The 26107-nt window shown below is 41.2% G+C and overlaps 1 protein-coding gene across 2 annotated transcripts in view; it reads right to left on the bottom strand.

Moving 5' to 3' along the window:
- Positions 1-21757, bottom strand: part of FAM117B (family with sequence similarity 117 member B) — a 28851-nt gene extending 7094 nt beyond the window's left edge. Inside the window, exons 1-7 of one of the 2 annotated variants that reach the window (XM_050340634.1) lie at positions 21088-21757; positions 13641-13792; positions 9490-9582; positions 8946-9059; positions 3189-3332; positions 1996-2221; positions 1057-1177 (exon numbers count right to left, since the gene is read on the bottom strand). In XM_050340634.1, the coding sequence (XP_050196591.1) occupies positions 1057-1177; positions 1996-2221; positions 3189-3332; positions 8946-9059; positions 9490-9582; positions 13641-13792; positions 21088-21637 (1400 nt within the window). In that variant the 5' untranslated portion in view covers positions 21638-21757. The remainder of the gene's footprint in view (positions 1-1056; positions 1178-1995; positions 2222-3188; positions 3333-8945; positions 9060-9489; positions 9583-13640; positions 13793-21087) is intronic. The other variant, XM_050340635.1, reaches the window with a different exon arrangement.
- Positions 21758-26107: the final 4350 nt, after the last annotated feature.

The raw sequence follows: 26107 nt of genomic DNA, 5'->3' as shown, positions 1-26107 counted from the left end.
CTACACTCATGTACTCCAGGTACACATGGAATATAAGTAACAGATGTGAAAAGTTTTTTTCATGAGACTGCAGTGTCTAAGAACTGCCACAGCCAGGTAAAAACCTGCTGTAAAAGCTGTAGAAGCCTGTTTCCCTCTACAGCAGAACAGTCCTACAGCTACACAGCAAGGACTTTCAGAAAGAAATGCCAATGCAAGTTAAACCACAATAGATTATGCTCCTGAAACAAGTGAATGCTATCTAATCTGTTGGCAACAAAGCTTACACACTCTAAAATAGAGACAGGTAACTTAAGTTACTGTAATCCCTCCCACATTGCTATGGGAGAGGCCGTAGAGACCTCTCAAAATCCATTTGCAGAGATCAGTCAAGTTCAAGGGTTTTTTTAAATTAACACTTGTACTAGATGGCATTCTTGAGATATTATAGGCATAAGAGAATTATTGCCAATCCATACTCCTTGTGTGACAAAATGAAATTTTTAACTACAGGTTAAGATTCTTGCATGCAAATGACATGAGAGTACAAAAACTCCTCTGAAAATAGTAATAAAATGTAACCCCCAGAATACTCTCAAAGAACAAAAGTTGGCTTTTTTCAGAATAACCAAAGCATCAAATATTCTGAGTAAAATTCACTCCTCTGTTACCAAAAGTTTCACAACTGCCTTGATTTAGATGAAAAGAATATGGTCTTCAGAGTCTGGATTACTGGATGTGCCTGTCAAGCTGTGACATATATTAGCTGATGCACCTGTATTACAGCTTATTAGTACATCTCTCTCTAGCTGATTATTTGAGTTCCTCTCCCCCATCTGCCAGGTAAGAGACAGTCCTCTTGAGTTATGGTTTTTAAAAGAAGTCTCTCAAGATTTTAGCACAAAGTTCCAGCAGTAAAATACATACATGTATATGCCAGTATATAATCACACAGAACAAGAGATTATCGTTGTTTTAGCAACTAGACCAATAACTTTGATCTGACACAAAATCAATAAAGAAATAATTAACTCTGATTGTTAGATGTTATTTCTTATGTAGCAAAGATCAACTTACAGGTTTTCCTCAAAGACTTTCACCTTTTCGCAGCCCTCGGGAGGTTCACGCTTGAACATGTAGCTGTTGTTGGGTTTTGGTGAGGTAGCATATTTTGGCAAAGGAGAATTATTCCCATTCTCTGCAGGAACAGAGTTTCTGATTACTTAAATGGGTCACACTATAAAAAAATCACAAGACCTGTCTTTACATGCTCTCCCAAATTTAAAGCCACTCCATTACCAATGTTACAAAATTAAGAAACATTTTCATTTGCCTTCAAGCCTTCATTTGCAAATAAGCTTTCTTATCTCAATCCCTTTCCTCCTTTCTGTTTCTCATATAACATTTTCAAGCTCCTCTGCCATCTCTGATCATTCCTGGATATTTTCAATTTGTAACTGCAAACCCAAATCTACAGTTCTGTGCCATCACCATCTACCCAAAAGAAATGGGCAGAAGCCATGTTCCTTAAAAAATAGAAGAGGTTTATGTTGAATTATAAAATTTTCCTACTGTATCTCAGAAGATTTCAGATAAGAAGAATTAAAGAAGTCTAAACAGTTAGACTTTTATAGGTACATGCATGAAATGCTGCAAGGTTGCCCACTTCGTCCAAGATCATAAAAAAACCCCAAAAACCTGACAAGTAAATACCTGACAGGTGCTGTTCCACCCGTTACTGTACACTCTTACTTCTTTAACTTGCTTAAAATACTTGAAGAAGCTATTATTTAAAAAACAACAACTTGTTTGGGAAGCATATTCCTCAGTCACATCCATCCAACTCCAATTAATATGTGTGCACACAGTATTTGGAGCAAGTTGGAGAAAACACACCACTTACAAAGAAAAACACATCTTATCATTTCTCTCCACGGACATAGGGAACAAATCCTCTCTTTTCCAGTTTAACAAATCACAGGTCAGCATTGTTGAACTTTTAAAGTTACACAGTACCTTTATCTCTGGAATCACCAAGAAGATCATCTGTAGAACACGGACTTTCTTCACTGCTTTCGTTACAGATGGTAAGGAAGGAGGTTGGAGACACTGACTGGGAGCGGCTGCTGTTGTTACTGCCCTTGTCTGCCCCCCCAGGCGTTTGGGTATCGATGCTCCGGGTGCTGCTGCTGCGCTGAACCACGGGAGGCGGGGCACGGTGCCCATCTGGAATATCTTGAGGCTGTTAAAAGTGAAAGGTATCAGATGGCTGCTCTTATCTGGTTAGCAATTCTTTAAATCCACTAACAGTGAGGGAGTTTTTCCGGTTTCATAAAACCATTTGTGGAAACAAAAATTCTTTACACACAACTCCAACAGAAAATAAGTCAGGTTAGAAACTAAGGACAACAGTTCAAGATCTCACATCATCAAAGAACTGCTGAGGTTGGAAGAGACCTCTTGAGACTATCTAGTTCAACATCTCTGCTCAAGCAGAGTCAGCCAGAACAGTTTGTCCAGGACTCTGTCCTGTCAAGTTTTGAGCATCTCATCTCCACAGACAGTGATTCCACAAGTTCTCTGAGCAACCTACTCCAGTTTTGTATACCCACACACATTAAAAAAAAAAAAAATCTAATGGTTTTTAATTTATGCCCACTGCCCCGTCACTGGGCTCTACTGAGACCAGCTCCCTCTCTTCATTCCTGCACATCAGATATTTATATATGTTGATAAGATCCCCCTGAGCTTTCTCGTTTCAAGGCTCTGTCAGCCTCTCCTCATGTGAAAAATGTTTCAGACCCTTAATCATCTTCATGGTCTGTATTTCTGATACTTTATTACTAAATTTACCTCTGAAAATCATTAAAATAAAATTAATGTTAAAAATGGGCAAGTTATGCTTTAATTGGGATGGGAACAGTTCAGCATGGGCAAAAAAGAGTTACAACAAAAACTCTCAAAACAGACTTTTTTTACTGAAATTTCTTATTAAGAGGAAAAGGTTCAGATTCAAGTTTTAACGCTTTGCTTCCTTTTGCTTTCTGAGAGACTTTTCAACTAACCTTATTAAAAAAAGAATACATATAAATAAAATTAATCCCAGACAAATTTAACTCAACAACTGTGCAAAATAAAGCTCATGACTTATAAATCTCAAAGCAAAACCAAAATAATTATACAGAGCAATCATGGTGGCAGATACATACAACAAGCTGTTCCTCCTTGTCTCCCGTCTCCTTAATTATTATCTCAATCTCCTGATTCAGTCCTTCTACACTGTTTCGGAACCGTGATCCTGTTGATTTGGTAATAGGTATCACAGGAACGAGAGCACTCTTGGGAATGGGAGCCTGAAGAACCAGAGACAATGAGAATGTTTTGTAAATAAATCTACACTTATTTCTACTCAGAAGAGACCCTTGAAACAGAGCACATCTACACCTTGGTATCAGACTTACTTGAAGCCATAGCAACTGTGTTAAAATGGATGCCTTAAATGAAAACAGACATCCTGAATTTTGTTTAAAATCCAATTTATAGCAGGAAAAGCTATATAATCTAGTCTCAAAATTTTCCTCAATATGGTCTGTCTCCAGCTTGACATTACTGTTAAATTTTCACTTGTAAAGCAAACATTTAAATGCAAGTAATTTTGAAGCCTTTACAACACTTTCACATTTCTCCTGAAGCGAGCCATACCATAAAGTCACATTGTTTGCTATTAGATTTACCACTTGTAACTTCATTAAAATTCTATTTTAATGGAATTCTCTAGCCAGAACACATGCAGAAGGAAAATTATTTCACAAATGCAAGATTGCACTATGCTAGAAATTAAGAAAAACATATTAACTATATTAAGCCAGAATAAAAGGTTGACAAAACAACTTCGGAAGACTTCCACAGAAAGAATAAAATCCCAAACCCAAGTGTTGATACATAGTTGAAGATCACCATTTTAAAAATCCAGTGTGTTTCAAAGTATGCATGTAAACTCCCTTCTCAGCAAACATATTACTGAAGTTTCCCCAAACCCCCTTTGGTACACCACAACTTCTCATCAATTTCCCAATCTCTCCATTAGCATCCTCCCTCCTGTTAAAAAAAAAAAAAAAAAAATCACACTAGCAGAATATGAGAACATTCTGCCCTCCTTAAGCAGGGCTGTACTAGAGATAATGGAATGCTTCCTGCAAACATTGAGTTCAACTCAAAAGACTTGCACAAGCAAGCACAAAAGTTTCTGTTCAGGAAATGCTTGTCACTCTGTTTGTCAACAAAAACTAAACACTCTCATAATAGTTGAACTTGTAAAGACTTTCAAAAGTCTTGCCTGAAGATGAAGAAGATAAAACCAAAACCACAGGAGAAGAGCACAAAAAAGGCTGAGAAAACAACCCTGCTAATTCTGTTCCAAGCAAGGCCTTGGATCAGTAATCCAGTAAACTAATACAGGTCAATATTCAGTCATAATACAGGTATATCAGCACAAGCTTAGACACTAAAAACTGTTTATGCACCCAGTTATTCAATACACACATTCTTAGGACAAACTGAATTGTGAAAAAGTAGAAGGCAAGCATGCTTTGAGATTTCAACCACTATTAGCAAAACATGGGAATTCTCCATCTTTGAAATATGATTGCCCACCACAAAAATTCTTTGAGCCCTTCAAACAGTAGCATGACTCTGAATAGAAAGGCACACGTTGCCCCATTAGAGTTCAATGAAGTTCAGTACAGCACGTTTCACTTCCAAGAAAAATAACCTTCTGTACATGAGAGAGGATGATTTGCTAGCCCTGAGTGCCAGAGGGTGGGAAGGGAAGGAGGTTATTGTGACATGGGTGGAACAATCAGCCTCAAAACAAGAAAGTTGTTACTGGAAATACTGCCTTCACAGAGGACTGCATTGAGCTGGGCCCTGACACGCAGGAATAGACTACTGACCTTGGACTGCTCACCTGCACATTGGTGAACACACACAGTGAGGCAAGGTGCAAACACAGGATAATAATGACAGTGCTCACGTAATAACACACGCTTAGGGAGTTTTGCTGCAGGACAGTTAAGAGTCCTGAAACTTACAGGTATGGTATAAACTTGGGAGATATGAAATATGGACGATGACCAATCTAAATTGTTCACAGGCATTTCAGGAAAAATGCTCCAAGCTCTTCCAACTTTTCAACAAGCAACAAAACTGTAAACAGAATGCAAGGTCTTTTTGGTGCCTTTAGATATTAACATCAAACCTTCTCAAGGTTGAATGGATCATGGTAATTCCACTCTAAAAATGAAATGCTCTACCTCTATAAGGTGAGTGACACAAAAAAAAAAAAGCAAACCCCAAACACTGCAAACTGCATGCAGTTGGTCTCGATATTAGTGGTTGTTTAGGATCAATCAATTGGTAAGACATTATGGACACACACTTCTCAGGAAAGTGAAAGGAAAAGGGGGGCTTGATGATTCATAGTGTCAAGTAGCAACATAACATCAGTCAAGTCCACTGAGGAAAAAAGATTATTTTGGAAAAACTAATCCATTTATTCTTTCATCTGGTTTCAGCTCTGGCCTCAATTCTAGTTTCTCCATTATACCAACATTGAGAATAAAGAAAGATCCTGGCAGTTTGACTCCTGTTTACAGACTTAATACCACACAATTAATTTTAAGTGTTCTCAGAAGCATCTTGAGATCACCTGAGGAGGCTATGACCTTTCTGCAAACCCCTCGTCCTGCTAGGAGAGGCAGAATGGAACCTTTCTGGCATAATGTAAAAACCACACAAACAAAAAGTACTCTATTGCTCTGCAAATAAATGTAGTCAGCAGATCAGACTTGATCAAGGTCCTCACCAACTATTTCCTGATTCTGAGTAGAGGGACAGGAACAGTTAACTAGCTTATTCTACAGAGGTTGTGTGGATTGTTTTTTTCACACAAAAATTGTATTAGAAAGAAGTACAACTAAACAATCAGAGGCTTAGTTGGCAAGACCCAGTAAAAATTTTAGTGAAATTCAAGAATTCTGGCAAAGTTTAAGTTTTTATTAGTAAAGAAGAAAAAAGGACAAAAATTCACTGAAATTTCCTATTTTAATTTTAATAGAAGAGTATGCCATTTTCCAAACGATAAACAGCGTTTACTTAGTCTCTGTGAAGGAACTACTGAGGCAACTTCCTAACATTTTTTTTCACCTTGTCAGGCATCCAACTCTTTGAGCTCAGAAATCTTTGTATGACTCTTTAGAGTCAACAAACACAAGTTTCCTTCAAGTTAGGAATGTAAAAAAAAAAAAAAATTCTAAGTATTCTCATCACTAAATGCTAGTTTCCACACACACATCCTTCCCACAAATCCTGAAGGAACTGAGCTGCTGCCAGAAATTCTAGTTTAGTGGTTCCCAAAAGAGGAATGAGAAAATCTGAGAACTTTGCCCTCGATGCCTACAGTTACAATTCTCACTCTGACTTAGAAAACAGGCACTAAATGCCATTAATCTAAACCCTTCACTTACTCTTTTTGAGCCCTTCTGTAACTTGCCCCCTTTGCAAGTAGCTCAACACCAGCAGGCACGAAATTTACCAAGAAAAACAATGTTTTGTTTTGTAACACAATCCTGGACAAGCTGCTTTGCCTCAGTTTATATTTTATAGTTTGTTTCACAAGCTCAAAACTAATTATCCATTGTGCAATATTTTATTCACATACTCTAAAATTTGGCAGAATGCAAAGGCATCCACACAAGAAACAGAATAATAAAAAAAATATGATGCAACAAAAAAATTAGGTAGGTAATTTGCGGGTGGGGTATTTTTCAGAGTAACGGCATCACTGTTCATTTTGAAAATTAAAACCCTAATTAAAACTAAGATTATCCATGCTAAAGTGACAACAGCTTAACATTCAGAAACCCACAGGTTTGTAGAGTGCCAACAAAACCTGACAGACTGAGATTCTCCAGGTGCTAAAGAACCTACACCAAAATTTCCTCAGTGCATCTTTTGGTTGAAACACCTCAAATGCCCTCAAGTTCTACAAATTTGGATAGAACACCTGCATCAAGTATGTTGACCTGCCATTTCGCATGTTGATTTTCATAAACTTTTTCAAAAACCCCTTGAAAGGGATTGGGTCATTTATTTGTCTGTCTTTGTTCATCATTTTGGACCGTTCTGACTTGAGCTACAGCAGTCACCACCATCAGCAGCACTCTCTAACTGCACCCACACTGCAGTAAGGCAGACCAAGATGTAGGGATCTGTACTATGCAGCCCATTTCAAATCCAATCTCTTCTTCTACTATACAGAAGAGGAGGAAATAGTTTCTGTCTCAAGATTTAAGGAGTTTGAAGAAGCAATTCCTAAATTGTTATGTCAAAAAATGTAATTCAAAAAAAAAAAATCCTAAATACTTGTAATAGAACAGAATTCAAACTAGGAACAAACTGATTTCAAAAGGTACTTAAATCCTGAAAATTCATGACTCCTAATTAAGTGACCTACAGCAGGCCTAAGAAGTTAGGATCTGAGACATAGGATGTTAATGACCTACCAAAGCAGACGTTAAGAAGAACAGAGCAGAAGAAATTCAAAACACTGTGACATTTTCTTGTTTCCAGTTTTGAAAGCCAAACAGATTCACTCAGACACCTGACTTTTATCTGAGAAAGAATCTGGCTGCTTAGGACTAAATGCTCCCCTTCTGTTTCTTATTTCACCCTTTATCAGAGTGGATAAGTACCTGTAGAGCAGGGCACATGCTGATGCCACAACAACTTCTCTCTGGTGGCCTAAATTAATTCCAGAAGGATGGAATGACAAAAATGAAACAGTTTTTATTAACTGGTGTCAAATTATGACATTTATTAGAACAATGCTAACAGCATTTCAGGAGTAAGTGGAAATATGATTAGATTTTCAGAGAAGCTTCACAGATGAAGTACTTTCTCAATTCAAAACACTGACAGTTTCATAGTTTCAACTACACTGGCTTACAATGTAGTTCTTTTTTGTCTTGTTCTTTTCATAACTGTTAAAAAATTGTGTGTATCACATATACATTCATGAGTTACCAGTAGGGAAAGGAAAGAAGTTTTCTTCTGAAAAAAGTGTCCAAACTTTCTTATCGGTTTTCCTAAAGTTACTCAAGCAAAACACACTTGAAAAAGGACCTGTGTGTCTAACAGCCTGTATTTTTTTATGCCTGTTATCAATTGAGCTAAAAATATTACATCTCTGTCAACCTGACCTTATTAAAAGTCTTGAGATAAAACTGAAACTGCACACAGAACATATGGTGGCCTAACCACCGTAATTTTTGAAGTGATTACTACTTCCAAGTCTCAAGGCACAATAAATGACAGGAAAAAGAAATAAAATCTTACACAGGCTGAACGAAGTCATGAAGTGTATAAAGACTCGAATGAATAATCCCATTGAAGAGCCTTTTATCAGGTAAGACCTCTAAAGCTCATCACAGTATTAGACAAGTGTTTGTCAAGACACAAAATGTGCTCAAGAAAGTCACATTTTATTTGTGTATACAGTTTTACCAGCAGTTTGCTCCATGCCATATTCTACATGCAAAGCCGTAATTGTTACAGCAACGCATAACGAAAAAGATGATCTGTGGTTGTTGATTAAACTTCTCTGTCATCCTTTTGTGGAGCCTGCAAAATGCATTTTCAAAATCTTGCTTTAAGGAAGGTTTTAACTACCTGAAATTACTTGAATGTGGGAGTTCAAAGCCAGCTCACCCAAGTAACAAAAAGACCTGGAACTCCATTCACTCAAGGAAGCCAAGAGGAAGAGACCCATTTCATAGAATTCACCTATAGCTACAACACATCTAGCAGTCCCTGGGATTTCTAAGTTCCCTTTAAGGCAAATCACAACCTTGAAAGGAGTTAAAATTAGTATTAGCTCCCCAATAGGGCCGAAAAGCACTCAGCCTTACCTGACTGTGGTTAATGGCTGCATGGTTACCATGAAATGGAGACTGTCTCTCCTTATCGCGGTGGTGCCGACTGCTGTGTTTGCTTCTCTGCAGTTGCTGACGCAATTTTGCAATCTAACAAAGGAAAAATTAGATTTCAGCAGGTGTATTCAGGTACACACACAGTGTCATCAATCTGTTCCATCACTCAGTTAAAATCCTTTACTACCACAACCTTCATGATTACTGCCAGCACTAAATCAGAGTCAAGATCTCACACACCTAATGTGTTGGTTACCAACTCAACTGAAGCCCAGAAGACACCTCTGGAGATTTAATGAAAGAACTTGAAATATATGAAGTTTGAAAGTAGTTTGGTCACTGCTGTATTTTCTCCTTTGATGAAGAATGGCAACTCCATTAAACACTTTCTTTCCCACACATTCAGATTAAAATTTTTAGTAGACCTGCATTGTTAAACATTGCCTTCCTGAAAAATCATAGTATCAGTGCATACCAGTAAAAAATTTAATCCAAAGGTATCTCAAGTAATGGCATTTCTGACCTCCTTGAGTTGTTCATTGCTGCCCCATGATGATGAACGTTTGTGTGAGCTTCTCTTCTTTTCTAAATATTCTTCAGCCCAGGCACTTTCTGTCTGTAGCAAGAAGATTACAGGATTAATTAAAAAAGATAATTGCTACTTTCTGGCAGAATATTTTGAGACAAGTTAGGAAAGAGAACATTTAAGATTTGCTAGATTCATAACTGAAAGTGAACACCAGTCATCAACTAGAAACCTTTCTCACAGGTGAATTATGAAAAAGTGGAGTGAAACTATATAAATAAAACCAACAACTTTCAGACTTACTCTAATATAGGAATGTGCTAGTTTTCCTTCCAAATTCTTGAGCATAAGGCAGTATTCACAGCTAGATGTACCACAAGCTGCTACAGAGTTGTGAAGAAGCAGTATGACAGTTCTGAACCAGGGGGAGACGGTATATTTTATTTCCTGCACAGATGCTGACCTTGTTATTTCTGAGACACTAGCAAGGGTAGCTTGGTGTAAACGTCGTGAAAGCCAGCACCAGCACAGCTTCAAAATCATGTTCTTGCTCACAAGAATGACAGAAAGGAAGGCAAGGTATATGAGCACCACTAGAGCTATGGTAAAGCAGGGAATTAATTTATTAATGCCTCAAAGGGTTCCACGTTCAGTTGTCTCAGGCCAAGTAGAAAGCAACACAGATAATACTAAACAGGTTTAGCTATCAGTGTTTAATAAAAAAAACTTGCAAACATACTGTGGTGAAAGACTTCTGAGAAATTCAAAGTATCATTAAGACAAACTGTACTTAAGGCAAGAAATGCACAGGCATAATACGTGATAATACCGAAAGCTTTATGGACAGTTTGTATTTCCACCTAATCACGTCCAGAAACGTCTTCAAAGGCAGTGAACTGTGAAGGCTCTAAGAAGATGGAGAGTAAAATCTCTCAGGAACCTCCATGCAGTCACAAGAAAGATAGCTAATGAAGCAAAGGAAAGGGTATCTGGAAGAAGCTCACACACTCAAAGAGACAGCAAATTCCTTGAAATTCATTGTTGCCACAACTGTCGCAGTTCTTAGCATACAGTGGTCACCCAGCTAACCTCATTTTTAGGAGTCACTGATATCTCACTTTCTCCTAGGGAGAGGAACTTTGATTGCCTTAAAGTCTTCACAGTGTGCAGTAGCTGTTCTTACGTGTGAGACTGACAGCCTGCAGAAGCCACAAGCTGACCTTTACTTACCCCATCTGCACTCAGATCACAGGAACTCACGTGTCCTTTGTGGTATCAATCCCTATTTTGCAGGGAATATGGAGCTGTAACTCCAAATATACAGGTTGCAACCCCACCAGCTGCAGTTACAGATGTAAGTTTCATCTAAATGAAAGCTCCACTATCAGTAGTTTTTAATCTTCATCATTCCAAATCAAAAACTAACTATGACAAATCTGAATAATAAAGTTAGTAGGGTTGCTTTGAAATTCCTATTTCATAGCAAAATCAGAATCCATTACAATCTGTTCTTCCAGAAAAGCCCTCACTGATCTTCATCATAAAATAGAATAATTGATAACCCCCATTCCCAACCAAAGCACCAACCTTTGTTTAGTCAATTCTCAAACATCAGTCAGGAGTCTCATCCCATCCTCAAGCTCATGGAACACTAAGTTTTAGACACTAATTCTTGCTGTCCAACTTAGCACAACCATTACACTTTCCTAGAGGTGTCTAATTAACATTTTAATCAGTCTTCGCCTTTAATTCATAATTCAGATTTTGACTCAAGATTCAAGACTTATTTAATAAATTAATATCTGATTCATTTTACAATATTAAAGGTTGCTTTGAGGTTCATCCTCAAAACAAATAGTTGGAAATCTTTTCAGAGTGGGAGTAAGTATAAGACACTAAATTACAGGAAACCTGTACATCAAAACAGAAATGTGGTACTATTTTAGCAAGTCTCCTCCTATTTATTCTCCATATTTTGTTTATAATACTTATTATCAAGAAATACAGATCAGATAACCAGTAGGCAAAGTGGGATTTATATTTCTCTAGGTTCTTAATGTACTACTGCTTATTTGTTGGTACCATTCACAATATCCTTCCCCATTCTAGAATTACAAAGAGAAAATAGCGTAAAGCTAAATTTATTACAGATAGTAAAACACTTAAAAAGTCTTAAGAGGCAAAAAACTTCGTAGTCAAAATGAATTATTATTTAATAATTAAAAAAACCCCAAACTAATTGTCTCATTTTAACTTGTAAGTCAAAGAGGTTTAATTCAAATGAAAAAAGACACAAGATTACTAACACCTGTTTTAGGAGCACTTAAAACAATATGGGCCAGTAGGAATTCTAGCCAGATCCCAGGACAACCAATAATACACTTATCATCCAACAACCATTCTTCCAGTGCATAATTCAGTCTAGTTCTATAGACAGGTTTCATAAAATGAAGGAGCCTGACACCCAGTCCCTGCATGACCTGGGATCTCTTACACAGTTCTCAGCCCTGACCCCAGGGCATGTCCAGAGGGGCCTGCAAGCTGAAGTGTGCCACTAACTGCCATCTCTTCCCACTCTGCTTCCTGAACGACTCCGCTCCCTATGCCATAACTCCACAGAACCAAAATGCCTTATTTACTGGACTTGAAAATCTGCCGTATCTTCACAGATCCCATTCATGTTCTCTAAACTCTTGAAATCTGAACACATGCGTTTCATGTCAGATCTTGTGAAATCTGAAATTGCACACTGCAACCAGAAGATCTTACAAGTGGAACCTCACTCAAATATGACATCTTCAGAAAAGCTGAACGGTATAAATGGAGAGCCTATATTATCTTGGGAAACTAACTATTGTAAATCACATTTTAAACTTGTCCTTAGCTTGAGTGGTTACTCTCAGACACACCTGAAGATTAAAAGCAAAAGTATCTCATCACTGTCATATCAATAAAAGGTTTAGGCTTATAGATATATGTCTATATCCCTAAATTTTCTACTGGTCTGAGAAACTTCAAATTAGGAAGTGCAAACAGATGATTCTACTTGTCTCAGAAATACACTACCATAAATCACCACTAAGCGTACTCATTCTGCAGAAACACACAATGCCCTTTATAGCCTTCCTGTTAATCTTCTCAAAGATATTTCCCCTTATATATGAAAGTCCCACTACCAGCAGTTAGATGTGTCAAAATAGGAAGAACATGACAAAAGAAAAATGCAAGCCAAAAATGATGATATCTGGCAAATACAGAGATTATAAAAGCCCAGCCATGACACCGATTATATTGAAACTAATAATAATAATATTGAAACTAAAATGAAGGAGATCTACTGAACATAGCAAATGTTCTGCTGCTTTGGCAGCAGAACAGAAATATAATTATTTTGAAAAAAGTATTATCCTAAGAAATCAAATATGAAAATAAATCGCTAAGACACCCATACAGGTTTAGTTTTGCCCTTTAACGATGCCTTTTAATAGCTAAGCATGAGCAGCCATTCCCTGTATATCACACACCTTCCTTCATCCTCCTCCTCTTACTTTCAGTTTGCTTACCTCTTTCACCCCATCTTCTAACCATTTTTCCAGTTCATTTTCCTGCACAAAAAACTTGTTCCTAGGCTGTCCTTTCTTCATCAGTTCCTATGTCCACCTTATCCCCACAGACATATTCCCCTACAAAGCACCTTTGTTCTCTACCAGTCTGCTCTTTGAATGGTGGTCCTTTTCACAAAACACTGTCCTTAGACAGAACACTGAAACCTATGAGGCCACATTTTTGTTACTGTTACCAAAACTAGCATGGCTTCAAGCACAGGTATGTGCCACATGCTGTCAGATCCTCTTCCAACTGCAGTTCACTTATGTTCTTTGGAATTAGTGGAGACCTGTTGTTGAAATCACATTCCAGGGATTTAAAATCTGATATGTCTGCCTCTTTCTTTCACTCTACAGGTTAGAGAAAGCGACTGCCATCCACAGAAGGAGAAAAATTAATAATTCACATACACAGTAGCAAAGGATCCCTGCAATTTGAAAGCAACTTGTGAGCAAGAAAGTGAATGTTTTCAAGGGAAAACCTTCTTACATTTAAATCCCATCTTCACATTTAAATACCCCAAAGACAACAATCTGTCCTACCTGTGTAGCTTTGTCTCTCATACACGGAGCGGCTTGTCCGTGATTATCACGAGGCCACTGTCCAGCAAGGTACGGAGCAGCAAGCGTGTCCAGGGAGGAAGTCCGGCGAACAATACTGGAAGGGCTGGATGAAGGTGGTCTTGATTTGTCTGCTAGAACAAGAATACTTGATTACAAAGAAAGCAAGACAGAGAGTTTACTGATTTTAACAGTCTACAAGAAATCACATCGAATTGGAACTACTATGTTATTAAGTATACAACATGATACTTTTAATATGGAAATGAAGTTTGCTTTGCCAGGTTCTATTCAGTTTAAATAGGCTATGAAATCAGTTTGTACAGTTTCCTTAAAAATATCCTAATGTCACAACTGTTGCCTTAGTACTCACACATGACCATTCACTCCCTTAAAGGTAAAAAACTGTCATTGGATTCTTAAATGATGAAGGCGTAGAAGAAATAAAAATAGCTAAGTTTCCTCATACATAAAGGTTGATAAATGAAAAAACCTGTTGAACATTCTCAAATTAATGTCAAGTTTAGAGTTCATTCCACCAGCCCTTTACCCTTCGCCTACTTTCTTTAAGGAACACTATAAACTAGCATGTTTTATTAATCAGTCAGTACATGATATATGGAATATGATATATGGTTCAACCCTTAGATCCACAAGTCAATTTGGTAAGGTAATGATTTACATTTTACAAGCTAATCGAGTCATCTCCTCCCTTTACATGCTGTTTGGTAACTACATTCGTATTTGCCTGATGCTGTATCTTCAGCAACACCTCATTCTTAGTGTTTACATTGCTATCCCTTTTCAGAACAAATTAGATGCTAAAAAGGATCCTTACTAAAAAGGGTTAAATATAACAAACACAGGAAGTAGCATGAGAAGGAAGAATACAAATAAAAATTTGTATCTATCCCATCTGTCAATGATATCTTAAGTAAAGTGGCAGTAAAAGATTACATTGCAAGCTATTAAGAATAAACACTGAAGAAAGGTTCATCAAAACAGTAATTGAGGTTGTTAAATTTAAGAGACTGAGCAGCAGAAAAGACCCAGGGTTTAGATATACATAAATGCTCATGCATTTGGAAATGTAAAATGCAAATACTGAGATCACAATCATCTAAGCTTACTATCAACTCATCTACTCCCCACAGAATTATACTTGAAAGAATTGTGCATTAATATTACCTATAATGAATACAGAGGCCTGAAATACACGGCTAGAACACAGCAAGCGTGATTCAGAGACCAGATGGAAGCTTTAAAAGGGCACTGGAAAAACTCAGTCATATGTCCTCCCTGACTGTGCCTTAGGATGAATTCTGCACTAAAAGTATCAATAACATAGCAATTTGTATCGTGCATAAACTCATGTATGGGCAACAGAAATTGTTCCTGATTAGTGTCTGACTGCTAGTCAGAAAATAAAACCACTGACATCAGAAGTCCAGAATTCAAATTCTAAGCTGTTGTAAACTACTAAAAATACATATGATAAATATTATTAAAACCTGGTAAGTATAGATTTCAGTGGCGCAGACAGCATCTATGGCTAGTGACATTCTAAACTAAATATCTTCATTCAAATTTCACATTAGAAATGTACACATTAAAAATGTGGGAAATATGTCAATTCAACTATAAGGAAAAAAATCATTAGCACTATAATCAGCCACATTCACACAAAGGAGTCAGGAAACCTCATCTGGTTTATTATTTCTACTAGTACCAACAATGATAAAACCTTACTACTGAGCTCATAGCAGATTTGTTCTCAGGGTACAGCAACAAATCTGCTTTGGAGTTTGCACTCAAGACCCCTGTATCAAAGAATTTCCCTGACTACCACTACCACACTCACACTGAAAGGTCTGTTTGTAGCAGAAGATTTCAAAACAATTCCTTTTGTCTGTACTGTGGGACAGTGTGCCATGATAATGCAACGTGTCATTCCTTAAAAATTACACTCGCCTCCAAAGTTATATCAAACATGTTATTTGTCTTAGAATTAGCTGCTGTACTCTCCCTGTTTTTCCTCTGAGTTATTCTTCCTCTTCAAGAAGATTCTCTCTTTTTACTAAGAGGAAACAAAGGATGTGAAAAAAAATTATAAATCAGGAAGTGTATGTAGTCAGTCACATCATCTGCAAAGCCACTGCAGCAGACAGCTTCAGAACTGGAGAAGCAGAATCTATTACCCTCTTCACCACAAAGAGAAAGAAAGTAGAAAGACTGTTTTGCTGAACAAACAGAGAGAATGAAAACTGAGGAGCCTGTTTACTATTTAAGTTCAAGGGAAGCTGCTTGTTTCAAGGCACAAAGCCTGTAAGTACTCTCTTCTCCTCTGAAATAAATACTCTTTCAAGGAACTCTGTTTTTCAAATTACTTACATTTAGATGGGGAAGGATGTTTGGATATGTTTTTACTTGTTTTTCCACCTTCTCAACCTGTCTTAATACAAATTGGCAAAGTCTACTACACATTTCTTCTTGCTGTTTCAAAACATTTCAATGGGAACATATACAATGTTTTCATTGCACTTTCCCCTACAATACTTGAAGCGAGTGTTCAGCTGCTATTTTCCCTTGATGTGACCTACATAACAAGAGATCTGCCTCCATAGAGATAACAGTTACAACAGCTGTGGCTGATGAAAAACAATGGAGCTGTTTCATCAAATAGACGCTTCTTAAATATTAGATCTGGTTTAATTGGCCTGATTATCTCTTTAAACCAGTATTTGTGATAAATATCAACCCTCCTATCCATCCACCACTAGTATAAATCTATTCAGAAACAAAAGTATTTTTGCAATTTGGTCTCAAACAAAGCCAAGTAATAGAACAAAACATAAGCAGAACACACACAATACAAAGCAATGAAGTCCATAATGCAGGCAAATAACAAGCAAGTTACCACGTCTTCATCAGTCATCGCTGTACCCCGACCAACTGCAGCTGCTACAGGTGAACTGGTACCTCACACCCCCATCCCAGGGTGAAGTCAGGCACTCAGAAGGCAGTGTAAGCTGAGGCAGTCCAACAGAGTGACTCCAGAGCAAAACTGAACCAATACAGATGCCCACCAACAACTAACTGAAAGGTAGGAAAGAGTGCACTGACTTTGGTAGGGTCTCAGCATACAAGCCCAATTGCAACTGCCGAAGGATATTACAGTGTAATAACACAGACCTTTAAATCAGTTATTTCACAGAGGAAAATCACTATATACAAAAGAAAGGAAGGGAAAAAGAGAAAGACCTTAAAAGTAAGCAAGTTCAAAGAGATAAAACACTGAAAATTCACCTTTCAGTTTTCCAGGAAAAGTTTAGAACTCATTGGAATGACCAAATAATGATTACTGCTGAAGTGTAACTTGAAGATTGATCTTACCATCCTGTTGACCTCTTTCTATGTATCTAAAATTAAATTTTTGAGAAAGGAAAATAAAAACTCCAAAGAAACATGGTCTAACAGATACTGGGAGAAAACAAGCAGCAGAAAAGGGACACTGGAAAAGCATAAGACAGCACTGAACTCACAAAATTCCCTGACAGAGTTCCACTTGAAGCTTTTTTTATACAAGTGGGCTATCCAAAGAAATGAGGAGGAGTGAGACTCATCTAGCTTCTCTAATATCAAGGCATACAGCTGACCTTTTTGTTCTGTTTTGGTCAGGGTTTTCCCTGGAAAGGACATTCATGGGATCTCTCTCAGGCACAGCTGGCAGAGCTGTCTCTTCTAAAAAGACAGCTGATCTCTGGGGCTTCACCTACTTTTCATGTTTCATTAAAAGAACTTAACAGACACAGAGCATTAAAACCAGACACACAGCCCAACTGTGTATACTCCCTTTGGAAGCCAATCCTGGCTATTATCCTCATATAAATGTAAGAGAACTATTCAGTAGTAATTCAAAATTGTCCCACTGTAGAGGAATGGCTGAATTAACAGTGTTTTGCAAAACCAAACCTCAGAAAGCCCAAGATGTTCAAGTTACTTAATTCTAGTGAATGAAAACATTTTTAATCTCGATAAAGTCACCTGAAGTGTTGGCCACAAGAAACCTACAAGTATGATACTGCAAAAATGAATTCATTCTCTTTACACCTACCATTTGTAAAACAGCTCAAGTAAGCAAAGCAGGCATGTAATGGTACACAAAGCCTTCTATACCCTCTTATCCTACAGAACTTTCAGAACTACTGCAAAACCTTGGCAATTAAGGTTGACAGGTCTGCAGCTATTATTGTGTCACTCCAACTACTAAAATAAATAAATTCTATGGTGAAATTTAAGAGTGTAAGGGAGTTCCTTTTCTTCCTCTCTACCAAGGAGTTCACATCTGATCTCTTTCAGACTTTATGTACTGTTATAACTATTTTCATAATTTCCTTTCACACAAGTACGCTTTAATGTCTTCTACAGACTACTAAACAATGAGAGATCAATTTAATTCCAGATAAAACTAACCAATTTTTTTCCTCAATTTTAGAATGAGTTTAAATGTCCAATACAGTCAGCTGGAATATACCAGAAAGTTCAGCATCCGGTAGAGAAATCTCTCGCTACTTCAAGGCACTTAAAAGAAAACAATTGCTATGGCTCTGGTCCTGACCTTCTTGTTTACACAGCCTGGTACATTAAACCATTTTTTGAGTTGAGCAGTTGAACTCCTCTGAGATGATGTGCTTTATATAAGAACACAAATAATAAGATCCCATTAGGTCTTTATTCTGTAAATAAAGCAAGACAAAACCAACAATAAACAGGGACCATACACATTTTTCTATCTCACTTTGCAGCAGTGTACTAGTAGGGTACAACAATGTCCTCTAACAGCATGGTCTGCAGACAGGTAAAAAGGCATATGTGAAAATAGAACCAAAACTGGAGATTGCAGGACAGACATCACAGCGTAGAAATGAGGCCACACCAGTGATGGGAAGGACAGAGCACATTAACGTGCAATTAAAAGCTGAAGTCCTTGAAGTAACTACTAGAGACTGCAGATAGGGAAAGTAAAAGATGAAAATGGGGTAGTAGCAAGATCTACGCTCCTGATTGTATTTGTGAGAGAGGAAAGTGGCAAGAAAAGTACGGAAAATTAAAAATTGTATAATAGAACCTTCTATTTATAATTATCCCATAATCAACAGAAAATTCACTTAAGCATTTCCAACATTTAGTTGCAATTCCGTTCAGAAATCTAGGACAAAAAACCCCAAACCAACAAAAACCACACCTAAAACCACAAAAGAAGCAAAATTTGTAAATTGACAAGTTGGGGTCTTCAAGTATAAAGCAGGTTCATGAAAACTACATTCAAAACTATTCAACTGCTTCCCAGAAAAGAAAATCTGTAAAACATGAAGTCTAAAGTACACAACTTGTATTTAGATACAACCAGTATCTAAGTTCAGAAGAAGCTATCATTTGTCTAACCTCAAGGTTCATTTTAATCTGAAAAAACATGGCTGCAGCTGTAGGAATCAACAAAAGCCACCACCAAGGGAAAGCAAGAAACAGAAAAACCCAGGTTATACTGCAGCAGATTCTGACTGATTCCCTCAAGTGACCCGTTTGGCTGCACAACCATTGCCTCCTTTGCAAACAAAAGTTCCACTGCCATGTTCTCAGCTGCTGCTAAGTTTTCCAATTTATGGGAAAAAGAAATTTAAGTTAACTCAGTCTCTATCAAGCACTGGACTACACAAGGCAAACGCTGAGCAATATTAAACAGTTTTAATTTGCATTTGGGGCCCATACAAGTAGTGCTCAAAAATTTAAACACGTGGAAGCAATTAAGTGGACACCACTCTCCTGTTTTCACAAATCTTGTAACAAGCTAGTGGAGTTATCTTAACATGGTAGAGTGATCAAATTACTTGTTTCCTTCTATGTGTTCATTAGTTTGCAGTAAAGAAGCCAACATGGTTTCAGCAGGCTTCTACAAAATGGCCAAATGTGAAACTTTTCCACCATAAGTGGTCCAATACGTGCCTTCATTAAGAGTATTTGAGCCTGGATCTCAAGGCTAGCCATCCTGTTCCTCATTCTCCAGGCCAGGAGATTGCACCTAAGGCAAGAGTTCCATAAAGTTCACAGGATGAAGACAGGATTTTGTGATGTGTATAAAGTCTTTCAGATTACTGATTAATGAGAATCTCAAATGAAAAATACACACATTTCTCGATCCAAAGGCTTGGAATATAACCTTAATAAAACCCTCATTACCCTTATCTGGAAAGCGGAAAATCTCATTCAGGACCTTACTGGGGCTCTCTTCCACTGCAGACAAGCAGGCACATACTCATCTTGTACCAGCTGGGTATGACTTCTAATTGGGCAGCATCATTGCCCAAGAGCCAGGGTAGGAGAAAAAAAAAAAACCAGCGGGGTAGGCTGGTTACAATTACTATTTTAGAAAGGGGAAACAATATCAGGAGAAGCAGGAGTGTTAAAGGCAGGGTTGGTCCTAAATTTCTGCATATACTGCATATTAGTAAACTATTGTGTAGATTAGCACAGGCAATTTAATGATAAAGGAGTAGCTTTGGTATCTCAAAAGTAACAGAGTTTTTTTGAGATTTGAAGGCATGAACACAAAGCCTCACTCATGTATTTTTGAATGAACTTTTATCCCAAGAAGACGAAGGGTTTACATATGTCAGCCTCCGTTATCCTCAAGTAGATGCCACATATTGCTTGAATTCCAGCATTCCCAGTAAGAATTATTTAATTATTCAAAAACATTAAAAAGCAGTTTGCTACAAAATGTATGCCATCCCCACGCTATTTTCTATCTTCGCTGTAGCACAAGCTTGTCATCACTCTCGAGCTCACACATCCTTCTGCAGGGTTCATGCTGAAAGTAACTACTAAGAGAGATAGTGAATACTTTTTTCCTACATCTCTGTGCCGTGCCCGTAGCACTAGTTAGTTCTCTAATCGCAAGCTTGCGGACACCGGATCAAAACCACCCACACCATCTGGCACGAAGTGCACAGAGAGGAGAGATGCGAAGGCTTCACAACAGCCCCCCAAAACCAAATGCACCTTACGCTTGTGCCCAAGCATCTGAAGCACATCCGCACCATCGAACCCCTCTCCTCTGCAAACCTGCGGCAGCACTCAGGGTACTACAGGAGCGGCCACAACCCCCCACATGGCACGCTTGGCTCTCTGTCCCTCTTCTGAGAGCCAGGACGGAACAGAGCGGCAACAAAAGCAACGAGCCCTTCCACGCACACACGGCCGCAGGCGCTGCCGCCGGCCAGAGAAGGGGCAGGGCGGGCACCAGCCCGGGCACAGCCCCGTCCCTGCCCGTGCCCCGGGGCACGGCGCGCCCGGACCCACCGCCGGCCCCAGCCCCCCTCCCCGCACCCGGCTCGGCCTCCGCAGCCGCCCCGGAGCCCCCGGCGCTCACCTTTGCAGACAGGGGAGCTGGGGCTCTTCCTCTCGGGGGAGCTCCTGCCCGGCTCCGGCGACTGCCGCCGGTGGTGCCGGACCCTGCCCTCCGGCAGCGGGGACACGGGCGATGAGCACGGCGAGGGCCCGCAGCCCGGTGGCGGCGGTGGGGGCGGCGGCGGCAGGTGGTGGTGCCGCGGGGGGCTGCCCCGCGCCCCGCCATGGCCACGCGTGGGGCTGCCCCGCGAGGAGACGGCGGCGGCGGCGCTGCCCCCCGCTCCCCCCGGCGGGGCCGTGGCGGGGCCGCCGCGGCCGCCGCTGCCGGGGGGCGCCGCGCGTGGGAGCCCCGCGCCCGGGCCGCCGCCGCTCCTCGTGGGGCTGCCATGTTGTTGCTGCTGCTGCTGCTGCTTGAGCTGGAAGGGCACCGTGGCCCGCATGGGCTGGAGGCGGCTGCTCGCTCCCGCTCCCGCTCCGCCACCGCCCGCCGCCGCCGCCGCCGCGCCGCCTGCCCCCGCCAGGGAGGTGGCGGGGGTCGGGGAGCCGCCGCGCCTCACGCGCTGGTGGGACATTGTCCGTCAGGAGCCGGGGCTGGCGGAAGGCGGCCTGAGGTGGGGAAGGGTGAGAGGCGCGGGCCGCTCCTCGCGGGGGTCCAACGCCTCAGGCGGCGGCCACAGCCCCGTCCCGGTGCCGTCCCCTCCGCGCCGCTGCGCCCGCAGCCTCCGTGCGCCTCATCAACAATAGTGCCCCGGCCGCGCGCCCCGCCCACCGCGCCCTCCCATTGGGCGCGGCGCCGCTCGGCTCGCGCAGCTACGGCGCGCCCATTGGCTGCGGGGCGCGCGCCTGAGTGGCCGGGCTCGCGCGGGGGGGCCGCGCGCACGGAGGAGCACGCGGGCGGCGGCGGGGCCGCGCGCTGCCCCCGGCACGTGCCGCGGGGGGACCCCGGGAACGGCACGGGAACAGACCGGGAACCACCGGGAACAGACCGGGAACAGACCGGGAACGGCGCGGGCAGGGCCTGCCCCGACCCCCGCCCCCGCCCCAGGCTAGATCCCCATCCCGCCCCCGCACGCGGCGGGCGCAAGGACGTGCCCGGGGTCCCCGGGACCGCCGCTCGGCTCCCCGCGTCCCGCCGGGTGCCCACGGCCACGTGGAATGCTGGAAGCCGGCAGGGGTGGCGGCTGCGGCTCACCCATGCCTCGGTCCCGTTCCAAGGGACCATTATTCCTATTCTGCTCCATTATCCCTATCCCTAGGTACACTCTGGGAGAGGACGGGGCTCCGCAGCGGTTTATCCAATCGCTTTGCCACCCGCTCGGCATTACCGATGATGGCACCAGAGACGTGGGCAATATCCAGGCAGACTTGACCCCCTTTCCCCTTAATTGCTGTGTTTACTCTCTTTCCATTAGGTTAGATTGGTTGCATCTTCACTGCAATCTTTTAAAAATACTTGTTAACCGCTGGCATCCTCTTAACCCGATTTATACATCAGGGCAGGGAATACATGCATGGAACAGGCCTTGGGTGTCTGGCTTATTTAAATGCAAGGTAAACACACGTTAGCACCCTTAAGAAAGAATCAATAAATCTTTTTTCTGTCTTTATTGCAACTGTCCGTTCTGAGCTACCAGAATTTGCCCAAATTCTTTTCAATATTGCTCTACAAGTTGCATGTTGCAATTGAATACCATTGCTATGATACAAATGGTGTGACAACAGATTACATACTGTTCTCTGTTCTTCAGCTTGGATGTGCTTGGGTTTGGGGTTTTTTCCCTTTCCTTTTTCCTTTGCTGTTTCTGACTGAAGCGTACTTCACTTAAAAAGGCCCACTTCCCCTTTGAGGAGCTCCATCCTTGTGCTGACAAGTTCAACAAACCTGAAAAGCAAGCCTATGATGTGCACAGGCCCTTCTCAAGGATGCCTGGACATTGGCCTACCTAAAGCCTCGAAGGTTAAAGCTCTTGTCAGAGCTGAGAGCCTTTTATGAGAAATCAAACTGGTGAAAGAGAACAGGACATGTGTGTTTCTAGTGATGAGGTTGTTGAGAAGTAACAGCATTACATTCTTACAGTCTGAATTACTAAATTTATTTTGAAGCGCATTATTTGCATGTACTGTAAATACTAGTAATATGGCCTGAAGGAGAGCTGGATGGGTCAGTCAGAACTGGCTACAAGAGGCTGCACCCAGTCTTTAGAATTATTGTGGGCTACCCCTGAAAGTGGCTGCCAAGGGAAGGTACCAAAAGCCTGGCAGGTCACCATGGGTCCTATTGTATCCCTTTATTCAACTGTGCAATTTACTTAAATTGCCTTATAAATTACATGGAGGGCCACTTCCCAGTCCTTTTCTTGTATCCATCACAAGCATGGCTGATACAACGTGGCAAAGCACCAAAAACCCAGATAACGCAGTTAATTAATGGAATACCTAGGAGACTGAGCTCTCCTCACCAGGAATGGCTGAGATGCAAAGAACAGTACAGGCTGTGCACTGCTGTCATTGGAGGTGAAGGGATCTCGTCATTCCCTCAGTGACTCCATGTATATATTGAAAAAGAGAACATGAGCTTCACAGCTCTCCAAAGGTAAATACCCAGGAGGTAGAGAACCAGCAGCTGGCATGTCTGGAGAAATAAATGGAACCTGTCTGCTGCTTTATCCTTCAGGACTTTCTGTGACTCATCTGTGGGGCAACACAGCAAAAGAAGTTTTTGAGAAGGGGAAGAAAATATTCTGAGTCCTTCTGAAAGCCAGTTTTGCCATAACACAGAGTAAGGTCAATGGACCTGCACAGGAGAAGTTTTTAGGAACTAAATGGCAAGATGGATGTCAGATCCCAAGGGATGTGATCAACAAAACAGCTATGTCTCTACCAACTACCAAAATACCACAGCCAGGGAGAACAGCCCTACGTGGAGCCTCTGGCAGAGAGCACCAGGGGAGACTCAAAGTCACTTACAGGGCTTTGGAGTCATGGATAGAGAGGATCCAAGGCCTGCAATGTCGGCAGAATGTGAAGGGCTTTGAGGCACCTCAGAAGTGACTGGTACTGAAGCACAGCTCCTCCTGGCACCCTGACTGGTGTGGGGCTGGGTGTCCCCTCCACAGTCCACGCAGCATCAGCTGCATGATGTTAAGTGAGTCACACTGATCACAAAACAAGATTGAATTGAAAACCCCAGTCACCCAGTGAATTTTGGAAGTGATCATGAGCTGGCCAGAAAGCAAAGATTTCAGATTATAGTGAAGGAGGCAGGTGGCACGTGCTGAAGAAGCTCCGCTGTGTAATGAATTACCAGAAAACAAGAAGCCACGTGAGCTGTTCACTGATGGGAAGCTGCTGTGTGGAGCCTCACACAGCAAGCTGCAGAAATTGCTGAAGGACACGGTGAATCGAGTCAGGTTGCAGAGGTGAAAGTATCCAGGTGGCTTTAGACGTGGCTGAAGGAGAAGCATCTCTGTACTGACTCATGGATGGTGGCAAATGCTCTCCAGGGGTGGCTGCAGCGATGGAAGCACAACAACTGGCAGGGCAGGGGAAAACCCAGCTGGGCTGCTGAACTCTGGCAAGATACTGCTGCTTGTGAAGGTATGTTGGGCCACTGAAGAACAACAACAGGCTGCTAAGATTGAAGTGGTTCAGGTGGATCTGCACTGGCAACATAAGGGCGACTTATTTATTCAGGAACTGGCTGGGCATTGGCTGGCAGGTGCATGACTTGTTTTATATATTCTTCCATTATTATTATTAATCTGTCCTAATAAACTCCATCTCAATCCACAAATTCTACTTTTTTTTCACCCCAGTTCACTTCCCCAACCCCACTGGGGGAGGGCAAGAGAGAGAGCAGCTGTGTAGTGTTAATCTGCCAGCTGCCTGACAGGTTAAACTGCAACAGCAGCCCAGAACAGCACACAGTTATCCTGAAGCAGGTTAATTTATGCAGCATTTGTTTCACTTCTTTGCTGTAATTTTCACTCAAGAGCAGAAGACAGAGTTCTTCCTGCTGTGACAGCACCCAGTGCCAGTAGATCTGTGCAGCAGACTTTCATCCCTTGGACAATTTATCCTCCCCAGAAATACTGGGAAGCACTATTTCCAAGTACTTGGAAGCAGTGTGCCATAAAGATACTTCCAAGGCATAAAATATTCTGGATGCATTCTTATTCCTGCTACTCCTTCGAAGAGGCCAAAAACGACAGGTATTGATTCACATTTATTTTCACGATGCACGTTACGGAGCCGAGTCACGACTTTGAACGCAGAAGATACCTGCGACAATTATAGTACTTCCCACATTATTGTCACACTGCAAAGATGACACTGCTCCACACAGCTGCTGTGAGAATGTAAAGCACAGCGCTTATGGGTAGTGCTCATCAGCAGTTGTATCGCTCTACACGCAGCAGATGTGAGAGCTCAACATGTAAAGTCATGTACTCCGACCTAGTCAAACACCACGTACTTGGGACGTTCATTTGTTTAAACTGTAACAAATGTGTTACAACAGGATTTTACTCCTACACCTTATGGAAATGATGAAAAGAGCTAAAGCAGGATTATGAACTCAAAAATAGTTTTGAAACGTCTTCTCAATTACAAAAAAAATTCCTCCAAACAAAACCCCAGCCCCAAATAACTTGGTTCCAGATCCCCCAGACTCTCCTTGTAATTCACACCTCTCGAGCTGCGGGTTTTTTTCAGCCATCACCTTCCTTTCTGCCTGCAGACTTTGCCAAATGCTGTCCAGGCCAACTTGGAGCAACACATTTCATACGGTTCCATGTGGAACCTTTTGGGCTGGGTTTTTTCAAATCTGTGACACACTTACTCTGGCTTGGAGGCTCTCAGCACCCAACCAGAGTCCTGCCAAAAGGTGCTGCTTTGTAGTCAGTGCTGGGGGGATTAAATCCAGGTATGGCAGGCATCTCCTTACGTGCAAGGTGCTGGCTCTTTCCTAAAATATGGTGTGTGGTAAGTGCTGTGGATACAAACAAATCAATCCAAAGGCTGGAAGTATATAGAGTGCCCTC

Source organism: Myiozetetes cayanensis, unplaced genomic scaffold (assembly GCF_022539395.1).
Source record: "Myiozetetes cayanensis isolate MyiCay16 unplaced genomic scaffold, myiCay2020 scf9, whole genome shotgun sequence".
Taxonomy (NCBI): Eukaryota; Metazoa; Chordata; class Aves; order Passeriformes; family Tyrannidae; genus Myiozetetes; species Myiozetetes cayanensis.
Note: the sequence above shows the minus strand (reverse complement) of the source record. Positions and strands in the feature narration are given on the sequence as shown.